At 39.5% G+C, this 12105-nt stretch overlaps 1 protein-coding gene across 2 annotated transcripts in view; it reads left to right on the top strand.

Moving 5' to 3' along the window:
- Positions 1–1928: 1928 nt before the first annotated feature.
- The window catches only part of zbtb16a (zinc finger and BTB domain containing 16a), a 144576-nt gene continuing 134399 nt past the window's right edge, over positions 1929–12105 (top strand). Inside the window, exons 1-2 of one of the 2 annotated variants that reach the window (XM_016526194.1) lie at positions 1929–2076; positions 4315–5655. In XM_016526194.1, the coding sequence (XP_016381680.1) occupies positions 4406–5655 (1250 nt within the window). In that variant the 5' untranslated portion in view covers positions 1929–2076; positions 4315–4405. The remainder of the gene's footprint in view (positions 2077–4314; positions 5656–12105) is intronic. The other variant, XM_016526195.1, reaches the window with a different exon arrangement.

The following is a 12105-nucleotide window of genomic DNA, read 5'->3' on the forward strand; positions in this document are numbered from 1 at the left end:
GGCATTACTGTGTCATAAATCCATTTAAGCCTAACTCTAAACCTGCAGCTGGCTCAGATATGATAGCATTTATGGATGAATTGCATGATGGAATGGATACCTACATGATGAAATGTTTCAAAAGAATTTTTAGCCATGCACAGGGAGGGGCATTTTGTACAGGAGGAAAGCCAGCCAAGGTCAGAGGTAGGGGTCAGAGGTCATGGGGGCAGGGCCCCAATGCATAAAACACCCCCAGGATTATACAAGTGTAAAAAGAGCCTATTCAGTCAAAGCATTGAGTGAGATTTACAAAGATCCACTGTTAGCTCAGTGGATACCTCTCATGAGCAAAACCTCCAGGGTATGTCATTACCTACCTCAGTACATCACTAATGGTGATTTATATATGTGAATATGTGCTATATGGATAAATAGGCAACAAACACGCTCTTAGTGCATTCAGAACCTTAATAATGTTATGCATCAAAATATGTATGTGTAATTATAATAATTTCATAAATTAAATTATAAGTGTCTGCAACTGTATGTATGCATGCTGTCACACTCCTGCAGAGCCAAGGCCAATGAATTGCACATAAATGCAGCTTTCATTAAAGAACATCATCTCACATATGTTTATAATGCATGAATGTACAAGTGTGACTTTACCAAGAGCTTAAGTTTTAGAGTTAGATTTCAAAGAATCATTTTAATGTGTGCTGCTTACAAACAAATAGAGTTTATATGTATTTTTAAATCATTTACGAATGGTAATTTCATGTTTTTGAAAGTGTGTTAGCTTGTGCTTTTGATTATGAAAAAAATCAGTGTATAATTTGGGTCTTATCAGAGTCCTCTCCAGTAAAATGTGGATTAGATGGAGATTAGGGCAGTGCCTTTGTCTTTATCCCCAAGTAAGCCAGCACAGCATGCAGCTCAAAGGTGATGACACTCTATGATCTCCCATCTCAAGCTTTACAGGGTCTAGCGCAGATTTTACACCATTTCCCTCCATTTTCAGGCTGTCATTGCACTGAAAATATAAGTGACAAATGTCGCTGACGGCAATTGTAATGGAACTTGAATTTGTATAGAATAAGAATGTTCAGTTTGTCAACACAATTTAGTGAAAGGTAGCCTGCATGATTTATTTTAAATAATACTAATTAAGTCTAATTCTAATCAAATTAAGCATATATTATTATATTTTACCAAGAACTGTTTGATTATAAAAAATATTGAACTGTTTAAAGTTTTAAATAGATGAAACATTCACAATAAATGAATGAATAAATAAATAAAACATTTACAGTCAAACGAGTGATCTTGTCTGTATAACCATTAATCTGTCTTTCATTTTCAAAAACTCTTTGAAATCTTATGTGTCTGTCATTAAGTAGGCTAATAAGTGTGAATCATTTCTCTGATGCTAAATGCACTTCTCAAAGAGGTTGAAATGCTTAAAATTGCTTGTCTTTATGTATTTTTACACTTAGGAACTTGAGTTAACTAGATTATGATTGTCATAAATACATTTTGCGCTAATTCATTCATTCATTAATTTGTTTGTTTGAATTAATAGTTTAATTGGGTCAAGCACACAAGGAATTTGGCATAGTAACAAAAGCTCACGGTACTCACATCTAGACAAAAAAAAAACATATTTACGTTTACAACCAAATATTGTAGTATATAAGCCTACAAGAATGTCTAAAAATAGTGAACATTGCACTTGTAAAGGTCTAAATATGAATTTACATATCGCGCTCGTACAGACCTTATAGAGAATTTAGCTGGCTATAGAAGTAGTAGCAAAGGTGATGGTGCTTGAAGGTTAATGATTAAAGTCCAAATGCTCTGATAGATAGTGTCCCAGACACGCTGGCCTATATTCGACAGCCCCCTAGGTGTCTCACTTTAGCAGTGTTTGTCAGGACTCCGGCGAGGATGTGCGCTGACGTCACCGCCGTGTTGATTTGCTAAGCGGCGGGCAGAGAGGAGTTAGTGAGCGCGAGAGAGAGCGGGTACTGTGAACTGCGTTACTATGCTACAGTCCTAAAAACCGCACGCTCGGAAGCCAAACGTGCAAGACAGGTGAGTACAGGCGCGCACCTTTAAAACACCCACGGCTCCTGACAGACCCATCTGTCTGCGTGTTTTCAGTTTGGGAAGTGTTCACATTAAGAGACGATCCGCGTTGTGTTGACCAGAGGTGTTTGCGCTCAGCATCACATCAAGTTACAGTGTTTCTACTGTTGCTTCAAGTGAAGGTGAATTGTGAGAGCGCACCGAAAAAGTGCAAGTGTGGCTGTCAAGTGTGGCGCAGGCTCAGGGCACCTGATAGATATGGCTGTTTATGTTCATCTTTACACATGTGGAGATGTTATGTTGACGTAAGCGTGCGTTTTAGTATTCGGGGGACGTGAGGTCTGCTCGCGCACCAGACAGTGACGTACTTCCATGTGCTTTATTCTCAGCGTGAATGTTTCGAATTGAACATTCATCAGAGAGTTTAAATATGTCCTAACTGAAGAAGTGTGTCGTAGAACAAACAAATGTCGGGGTTTTGATAATTGTTATTATTTTGGTTGACAGTAGGTCTGATCATTAAATCAGGGCCACCGTGGAGGTGCGTGTCACTGTCTTTCAAAATGAACCGCACTGAATTGGTTGTGATTTTTAAAGTGCTTTCATTTTTTGTTAGTTTTATAACAATACTGACATTTATTAATTTAACCGAAACGCTGTTTGCTTGTTCCTCCGATGTGTATGCGTATGTAACGTTAATGAAATAACAAACGGGTCCTTTAACTTCAATTAATTCACGTGTGAGCAGTCAAATAATCATGTATTGATCAATCAAATGAGCTCTGACCGGACTTTTCATTGGTCTTTTTAACATATATGAGGTAGATAACAGTTATCACAGCTGTAGTTGACTAATAATACGAATATGTGTTGATCGTTTTTTGACTTTTGTTTGAGTTGTTGTAGCGATGCACAGTTCGCGTGCGTGAACTGGCGTCATTATTGCTAGCGTCTCATCAGTTAACTGCAATTCAAAGACAATGTATCCATTTCTCACTCATTACTCGCCTTCCTGTACTCTGTAGTAATTTAAACGGCGTGAAACCCCTCGTATATATTTCTCTAGTGTCGCCATTTATCATAACTTTAGCTTATTTGCTGTCTGAGACGGTACATTCATAGTGAAAAGCCCGTCATTCACCGCTGAGATCATAGTGTTTGATATAAAGACTATTTACTAGTCTGCTCTTCTCTGGTGAGGCTTCTTTTTGATCAATTAAGACGGGGGAAATATAAAATATCTGAGTAAATCTAACGTTCCTTATCTACTATTTTAAATATGTGTGATAATGCTATAAACGGCATGGCTTCCTCTCGCTGCTATTATCATATATTAGTGGTGGATCTTCCTCTGATTGTGTTCACTCAAATGTGACAGATAGTTAAGTTGTTGTAAAAAGCCGATTTTAAACGTTAAATTATAGCTAAAATTTATTTTTATTAAGTAATACATTGTGATGGTGGTGAAGTTAAATGTTTTGCATATAATGAAAAATGCCCAAACGTTTGACCTTTTTATGTTGACAAATTACACGTTTTTTTTTTTTTTTAAGATTACCTTGTAAGTGAGTTAATGGTTTATTTTTATAGTATATATCTGATATAGCAGAAAAAATAACATCTATATATAATTCACTAATGATACATGGAAATGTATTTTAAATTAAAAAAAATTAATTTAAACACTTTGGTGTGTTTTAGGAGCTCTGAGCTGTTTTGTGTCATCCTCTGTTCCAACTATTCCTGGCAACAGCTTGCCTCACTCTCCATGCTCCGCTCAGTATCCCTGTCTGTGATGGGAATACTGAATAAGATGCCATTTCATTTCAGGAGGCTGTTGATGATGCTTTGTGAGGCGAGCTCGAACACATAGAAACAAAGGCTTGATTACTGCCAGCCTTTACTAGCACTAAAGCCAAGTTTACGGGTTTCTCATGTGGGCCACTTGTCGTTTTGTTTTATTTTGTGCATTTTGACAGATTTTTCGTCTCTTGCTAAAAAGGTTCTTGGCTGTTAAATGCTATTTGTGATTGATATTGATATATTTGTGTTTTTATACTGGACCGATTACATTTGAAGTCTAATGTACTGGTTTTATTGTGTTTTTTATAACATCTTTATTTTTTTATACTGAAATAATTAGAATGATTGTTAATTTAAGAACAAATAAAATAAACAAACAAAAAATCAAACATTGTGACTTTGCTACATCTAACTGTGGGTCTCTCTTTCATCTCTTTCTAGATTGACCTTATCTTGTTTACAAAGATAACTGACCAGACTGCTACGTGGAAAGGGAGACTCATGAGTTGGCCGTGTGGATTTGAGAGACGTTATGGATTTGACTAAAATGGGTATGATCCAGCTCCAAAACCCCAATCACCCCAATGCCCTGCTGCACAAGGCTAATCAGATGCGCCTGGCCGGCACGCTGTGCGACGTGGTCATCATGGTGGACAGCCAGGAGTTCCACGCTCACCGGACCGTGCTGGCCTGCGCCAGTAAGATGTTCGAGATCCTCTTTCACCGGAACAGCCAACATTACACTCTCGACTTTCTCTCACCAAAGACCTTCCAGCAGATTCTGGAGTATGCCTACACTGCCACGCTCCAAGCTAAAGTGGAGGATCTGGATGACCTGCTGTACGCAGCAGAGATCTTAGAAATAGAGTACTTGGAGGAGCAATGCCTGAAGATACTGGAGACCATCCAGTCCTCTGATGAAAACGACACTGAGGTCAACATGAATGACGGAGGCGCAGAAGACGACGAGGAGCGCAAGGGACGGCATGGGAGAAACCCGAAAAAGCATTCCGTGGAGGAGGGTAGCTACGTGTTAGCTGCCCAGCAAGCACTGATGCTGCCAGGAATGGTGGATCAGAGTCCTTCTGTCTCCACCTCCTTTGGCCTCTCCACCATGAGCCCAACCAAAGCAGCCGTGGACAGCCTGATGAGCATTGGCCAGTCCCTCCTGCAGAGCACCATGCACCCTGGTGCGGTTGCTGATCAGCCCCTGCACGGCAACTCCCACCCCATGATGGGAGAGATCAAAACGGAGATGATGCAAGTAGATGAGAGCGGAGAGCATGAGAGCCCTAAAGCCATGGAATCCAGCGCCTCCAGCAACGGCGAACGCAGTGGAGAACCTGACAAGAACCGTGATGGGCCCGGCACCCCTACCAGGAGCAGCGTGATCACTAGTGCCCGTGAACTGCACTATGTCAGGGAGGAAGGTGTGGGTGACCAGCAACCCGAGGTCAGCCAGATGGGGCTGGAGGCCATGGTGGGGATGACCGAAAAACACTTGGCGTCGCTCTATGGCATTCCCCCCAATCACAAGAACGAAGCGATGCTCGCTATGCCCGCCTCCATGGCCTCATCCTTGCACATGTCCCCAGCCTTGGCCATGTCCATGGACTTCAGTGCCTACGGGGGCTTGCTGCCTCAGAGTTTCATCCAGAGGGAGTTCTTCAACAAGCTCGGCGAGTTAGCTGCTGGGATGAAGCCCGACGGTCGCAGCCCGAACGAGCGCTGCAACGTGTGCGGCGCCGAACTACCTGACAATGAGGCCGTAGAGCAACACAGGTAAGCTAAGCTTTTGTTCTTGTTTTTTGGTTGCCATAAATGTGTGTTCGCCGCAAGTGTTTTTTTTTTTTTTTTTGCTTCCCCTGGTGCAAAGGCAGGTTCCTAATTCAATTAGTTTACTGCGCTCTGTGAAACAAAGGACCACAAGGTGCCCATTTTTAGAAATTCTTTTGATTAAAGAACTTGGTTGCAGAGAAATGTTAGTTGAAGATGAGTTGTGATGGTTAACTGTTGATTGCTTATCTTATTTCATGCTGGAGGTCAATTTGCTTAACACTCTGCCTGTGGTGGATATGAGAGAGAATGATTGCAGAGCTGATTTACGCACATGTTTTTCTCATGCTTTCTCCTTATCAAGAAAAATTGCTCTTCAGCTGAAATAACTTTTGAAAGGAGTAAGGAAAAATAGGTCAATCAAGTTGCAATACAAGTATAGCTGTTTGAAACAGAATACATTCAATAAACAGAAAATGCTGTAGAAATTAAATGCCAATTTGCCAGTAGTTGTTTATAATTTATAATAAAAACATTGTTTTATCTGTTATTTTTATAAAGAAAAAACAGGTAAAAATAAATTTTTGCCATCATCAATAGTTAAATATGTGCATAAATTATTTTGCTTACTGTAAGATGTTCAATTCAGATATATTGCTGCAATTGCACACAACAAGATGAGGCATTCCCAGGCTAGTGAAGAAAAATTATTATTTTTAACTTAGTTCCTTTAAGTGGGCCGTCTGTTTGTCGCGGCTCCCAGGCGTTGGGTGCTGATCACTTCCAGGCCTGCGTTGGTGGCTGCCAAGTGGTCCTGGAGAGGCTCTGGCTGAGCCCATTAGCTGCACCTGGAGAGGGGGCAGGCTAATGGGAAGCAGCCCCCCCGACCCCCATGGTGTGGCCAGTGATGAGTAGGCCAGCCACCCGGGACAAGGAGGGCCTTATTAGCTTTATGAGTAAAGCAGACTGTCCAGCCCAGGAAATGAGGGTCTACATGGAGGACCCGTGCCGACCTCCACAGCGTAACCTTTTGGTCACTTGGCTGGCCTCTGGTTCTCGTCAGTGTGACTTGTGGGGGGTGTTGCAAGGAGCTGGGATGAGGTGAGGAAATCCACGCCAGACGTTATCAACTTTTGAAGCCCACAGCCGCACCCTTGTTGCACCGAGTTGGTGTCGACTAGAAAAAGATTGCAGGATTAACATGTTGAACATATTTGTACAATATTGTAGAATTGGACAAAACATTTATGTTTACATTTATTCATTTAGCAGACACTTTTATCCAAGGCGACTGAGGAACATGAGCAATGTGTTATAGAGCGAACAATATTCATAATAAAAAATGCAATGATCATTGTTACAGAACTCATAAAAACTTACAGGTTACACTAAACATTTAGCGGTTTCTTTTAGATTCACATTTAATGCACTTAAGAAACAGCTGATGACTCGAACAAGGGGTTAAGTGTGTTTATTCTTGTGTCATGAAGCAGGCTGTTCAGTTGCTATCCAGCGGAGAGAGTTTTGATTGGATAAAAGATAAAGTTAAAGTGAGCCGGTCATGCACATCTTGGAGTCAATTGCAGTGAGATGCAATAAGATTATAAAGCAGCAACTGGATAAAAAGGCATTGAGGGAAAACGCCACACATAGGTGTCTCTTCTCAGAGAAATTGATTATGTACGTCCTTCCATAGCCTGCACAAACCATACAATGTTATTTTGATAACTGTGTGAGTTTTAGTGCCAGTTGTTTACAGGATTTCAGTAGATCTGCATTCTGCGGGTTTCTTAATGACAGGCCCAGGATTGAGAGTAAACTGGTTTGAGCGTTTGTCCTTAGTCTGTTGGAATGCACAACGGTGAAAGTTCATCTGAGGATTCAGTTTCAGTCCAAATATTCATGTGTCTTTGGAAGTTCTCAAGATGGCATTAATAAATCCCTCTTAATTACCTTCATTATTCACTGAGTGAAAAATGCTCTTTCAACCTTGTGAACTTTAAGGTTGGTGTTTATCTTTGAACAGAATAACTGACAAGCCGTGTTAATTTAAAAGTTGTCTGTGCTTGTGTGAATCATTGAAGTAATTGCGCTGACGTGTCAGATGTTCTGAATTTGACTAAAAAGGATGCAGCAGTTGTCGAAATGACACGTGATTGCAGTGATTTTTTAGCAACACCATTGAGACAGAGATCCATATTGTTGTTCGATTTGGAACGTTAAGATGGGCATGTTTGTCAGTTTAAATGTGCATCATATCGTCACAGTATTTATTTCAATGCTTAAAAAAAATTTAAATCTAAAAGATGCATTACAGTGATATTAGAATATAATTTCAAATCATAAAAATTCAGATGATTTTTGTTCCTTTCCCACTCTTATTTTATGGCATAGATATCGATGTACTTATCTACTTTACTTTCTTTTGAAGTTTCAATAATCAATGATTTCTTTTGATAAAAGGAGTGACAGTGTCACATTTGCCATGGTAAGGTTTTGTTCCTTTTTAAAGTTTTTTTTTTTTTTTCATCACAGCTCCTGAAGGCTCGCAGCAGACGGGGCGGCAGCTCTTGTTACTAATTACAGATTATTTTGCAACATCTTGTGCCAGGGTCCCAGCCATCTCTAGCACTCTATGTGGAAAAATATTTCTGTTTGAGAGTTCATTTAGGGCAAACAGGTCAAGTTAACTAGTCTGTAATTATTCCCAGATTGGGCACGAGCCTTTCTGTGTGCGGATGTGTGTGTGAGTGTGTATTTGAGAGCGAACGCATCAGTAAGTGTTTGCTTCCTGTATAAATTTAGCTTGCTGCATTCATTCCCTATTGCCCTGAGTTATGTCATAAAGCCCTGAATGATATGTGAATCGCTTCCAAAACTGTGCGAGTGTCAAGACTATCCTATTAACTAGACTACTAGAGTAATCTTGTAATATCTGTGGTAGTTGTATGTCTGAGGGTTGCCTAAATGAAGGCGTTTATTTGTTTTTCAATCACCCAGAGTTCCCTACAGGAGCTAAATCGAAGTATCATTGCAGGTTTTTTTTTATTTTATTTTATTTTTTTATTTTTTTTGACAAACCGGAGGAATTTTTATTTATTTATTTTTTGCCAAGGAAAACAGTTTGTGGCCCTTTGACTCATGGAAAATGATTACAGAAATATTTCAGCTACCTGCCAAAAAGAAAATAATCAACATGCACTGCACTGAAATATCTCCCAAAGAAAGAAGGAAAACAGATGCTGCATTTTATCCACACTCTTTTTGTTTGGACTGTCGTCTTCGTGAAAGTGATCGAGTCGATCGATGTAGATCTTTTTTTTTTTTAAAGGGGTCAAATTATGTTATTTTCGAAGCTCATTATTTTGTGTATTGGGTGTAATAGATATGTTAGCATGCTTTAATGTCCAAAAAATTCATTATTTTTCACGTACTGTTCATTATTGCAGATCCTCTATGCATAGTCTTTCTAAAATGTGTTGATTTCTACAAAGCCTCTCCTTCGAAAAGAGCAGTGTGCTCTGATTGGCCAGCTGAGCCAGTGCGTTGTGATTGGCCAAACATCTCAAGCATGTGTCGGAAATGTAGCGTCCCTTATCATAATCATGAGCTTTAGCTTCCAAAGCAATTATAAGAACAGTTAATAATGTCTTCAGTTTTACTATATCACAAGTGGCGTGTTCTGCTTCAGCTCTACTTGAGCATCCAGTGTGAAGCAGAACTACATGTGTCATGTTTGTTGTCTTTTTGCCGCCAGTTATAAGCAGAGAACAGAGGATAGCAATAGCAAATTATAAAAGATACTTACTGGCTCTGATTCAGAAGTGCGAGATTGTCCTAACAAAGTTGGAATTGCCCCATTTTTTAGAAACAGCCTTTCTGCACAGCCGGCCTTGTACTCTCCCAGGTTCAGGAAACTTTCCTCCGTAAAATGTGCTGCACACTCAAGCATTTGGGTTGTACTGTTCTGGGACAGTGCTGTAAATAAATATTAACCACTGACTTATAATTGCGTCCGCTTTCGGAAGGCCAAAAAAAGTGCTTTCGCATAGAAATACAAAGAGCCTCCACGGCATGGTGGCAGCAACACTACTGCGATATCTGAAACCACGCCTTCTTTCTTTGCTTATCCATTTGGGTGGTATTATGCAAATATTTCCACATAGTGAAATAGATATGTGAGGGAGAATTAAATCGAGGTGTTTTCGGCCAGTCTGGATCAGCCTTCTCTTTTAGATAGAAAAATTAATTTTGTGGGAGCTTTGAGCTTTGTAACTTTGCAGATCTTATACATGCACAAACAGCTACAAAACACACTAAAGTAAAAGAAAAACATGAAAACGCATCATATGACCCCTTTAAAAAGCAATAGATGTCTGGTTTTTAGGTTGTTCTTCATGGCAGACAGGTGGAAGAAGGTTGAGCGTAGTCGAGTTAGCATAGGTAGTGCTAACTGTAGAGCTAGCTACAGTGCTTAAACAGGAGGCAGGGACTTATCTGTGCATATCAGAGACAGCGATAACCCTGTGCTCTCTTTTCCACTATACCAAGAGCAGATGGGGATGATAAGTCCTCATGGTGCTGCAGAATGAGATAACACCAGGCTGCAGTGAGGTAAGAGGCACCTCACAACTTTCCTTGAATGCTCACAAGTGCAGCTGATTCTTACCACAGAGCTGTAACGCCCTTATAACGGCTGTCCACTGGATTTTTGACACACAACATGTACTTTGTGTTCTGCTGCTGCAGCAGTAAGCAGTGAGCCGCTATAATATGTGTTTTGTCGTTTACCTCATGGAATTCAGTAAATCATTTTTGATGTTATCAAAGTCTCTTTAAAGGGATCGTTCACCCAAAAATTTAAATTACCCCATGATTTACTCACCCTCAAGTCATCCTAAGTGTATATGACTTTCTTCTTTCAGATGAAAACAATCAGTTATATTAAAAAATAAAGGCCTTCTGAAGCGAAGCAATGCATTTGTGTAACAAAAATATCCATATTTAAAACTTTATAAACCACAATCTCTAGCTTCCGCTAACTGTCGTACGTGCATTCACGAGAGAGTGGTATTCCAGCGTATTACTTTGGACGTAGGCCGTTTTAAAGGGGATAGTTAATCCAAAAATGAAAGTTGTCATCATTCACTCTAATGTTATTTTAACCCTGTATGACTTACTTATTTCTTTGCAATAGAAAAGAAGATATTTTGAGAAATGTCTCTCTTTTTCTGCTCCATACAAAGGGAGGCATCAAAATCATCAAAATGGTTTGGTTACCAACATTCTTCAAGATATATTTTCCCAATATCTATCTGGGTGAACTGTCCTTTTAAGAAAAGCGAGTTTACTCACGGCCATCTTGGTAACTCCCCTGGCCAGCGGTTTTCTATATGTGTAATATGCATACAAGTACAGCTCCTATTTATGAGTGAAATTCAAAACATTTTATTAAGATATATTTCAAATTGGTAATAAAATCTGACAAAAATTGCATTGTTTACTTTTTAAGAAAGAATTGTATTTATAAATATATAAATATAATCAAACACTATCGATATGGCTCTTGGTTCTTTTAATTGAAAGGCAGGTCTTTCTCCCATTTATTTTGCAATGAGTGGCCCATCTCCACCTCCTTATATTATCTTTGGTGTGACTAAGGATTTTTGTTTTTAGCACTATGGATTTTCAGGCAGGTTATATGCCATATTTTTAATCCAAATTTAAAGCAAGGCTGTGAGTGAAAAAAATTAAATGTGGTGGTGGATATACAGTACATACAGGTGCATCTCAATAAATTAGAATGTCGTGGAAAAGTTCATTTATTTCAGTAATTCAACTAAAATTGTGAAACTCGTGTATTAAATAAATTCAGTGCACACAGACTGTAGTAGTTTAAGTCTTATTCTAATTTGTTGAGATTGGTGGGTTTTTGTTAAATGTGAGCCAAAATCATCACAATTAAAAGAACCAAAGACTTAAACTACTTCAGTCTGTGTGCATTGAATTTATTTAATACACAAGTTTCACAATTTGAGTTGAATTACTGAAATAAATTAACTTTTCCACGACATTCTAATTTATTGAAATGCACCTGTACATGTCACATGCATAATGTCCTGGAAAGTCAAAACCCTGGAAGTTATTTTTGAACTTGGACAATTTATCCATTTATGTTAGGGGTGTCAAAGTCAGTTCCTGGAGGGCCGGAGCCCTGCAGAGTTTAGTTCCAGCCCTGCTCCAGTACTCATACCATGTAGTTTTCAAATAGGCCATGATTTAATAAGGACTTGATTAGTTGGACCAGGTGTGTTTAATTATGGTTAAATCTAAACTCTGCCGGTCTCCGGCCCTCCAGGAACTGAGTTTGACACCCCTGATTTATGCCGAGTTCACACTGCACGATTTTCAAACTCGTCGGATCGCCGTTGTTTTCACACTGCGTGACTATCTGGG

Source organism: Sinocyclocheilus rhinocerous, unplaced genomic scaffold (genome assembly GCF_001515625.1).
Source record: "Sinocyclocheilus rhinocerous isolate Xijiao unplaced genomic scaffold, SAMN03320098_v1.1 scaffold753, whole genome shotgun sequence".
NCBI classification, from domain to species: domain Eukaryota; kingdom Metazoa; phylum Chordata; class Actinopteri; order Cypriniformes; family Cyprinidae; genus Sinocyclocheilus; species Sinocyclocheilus rhinocerous.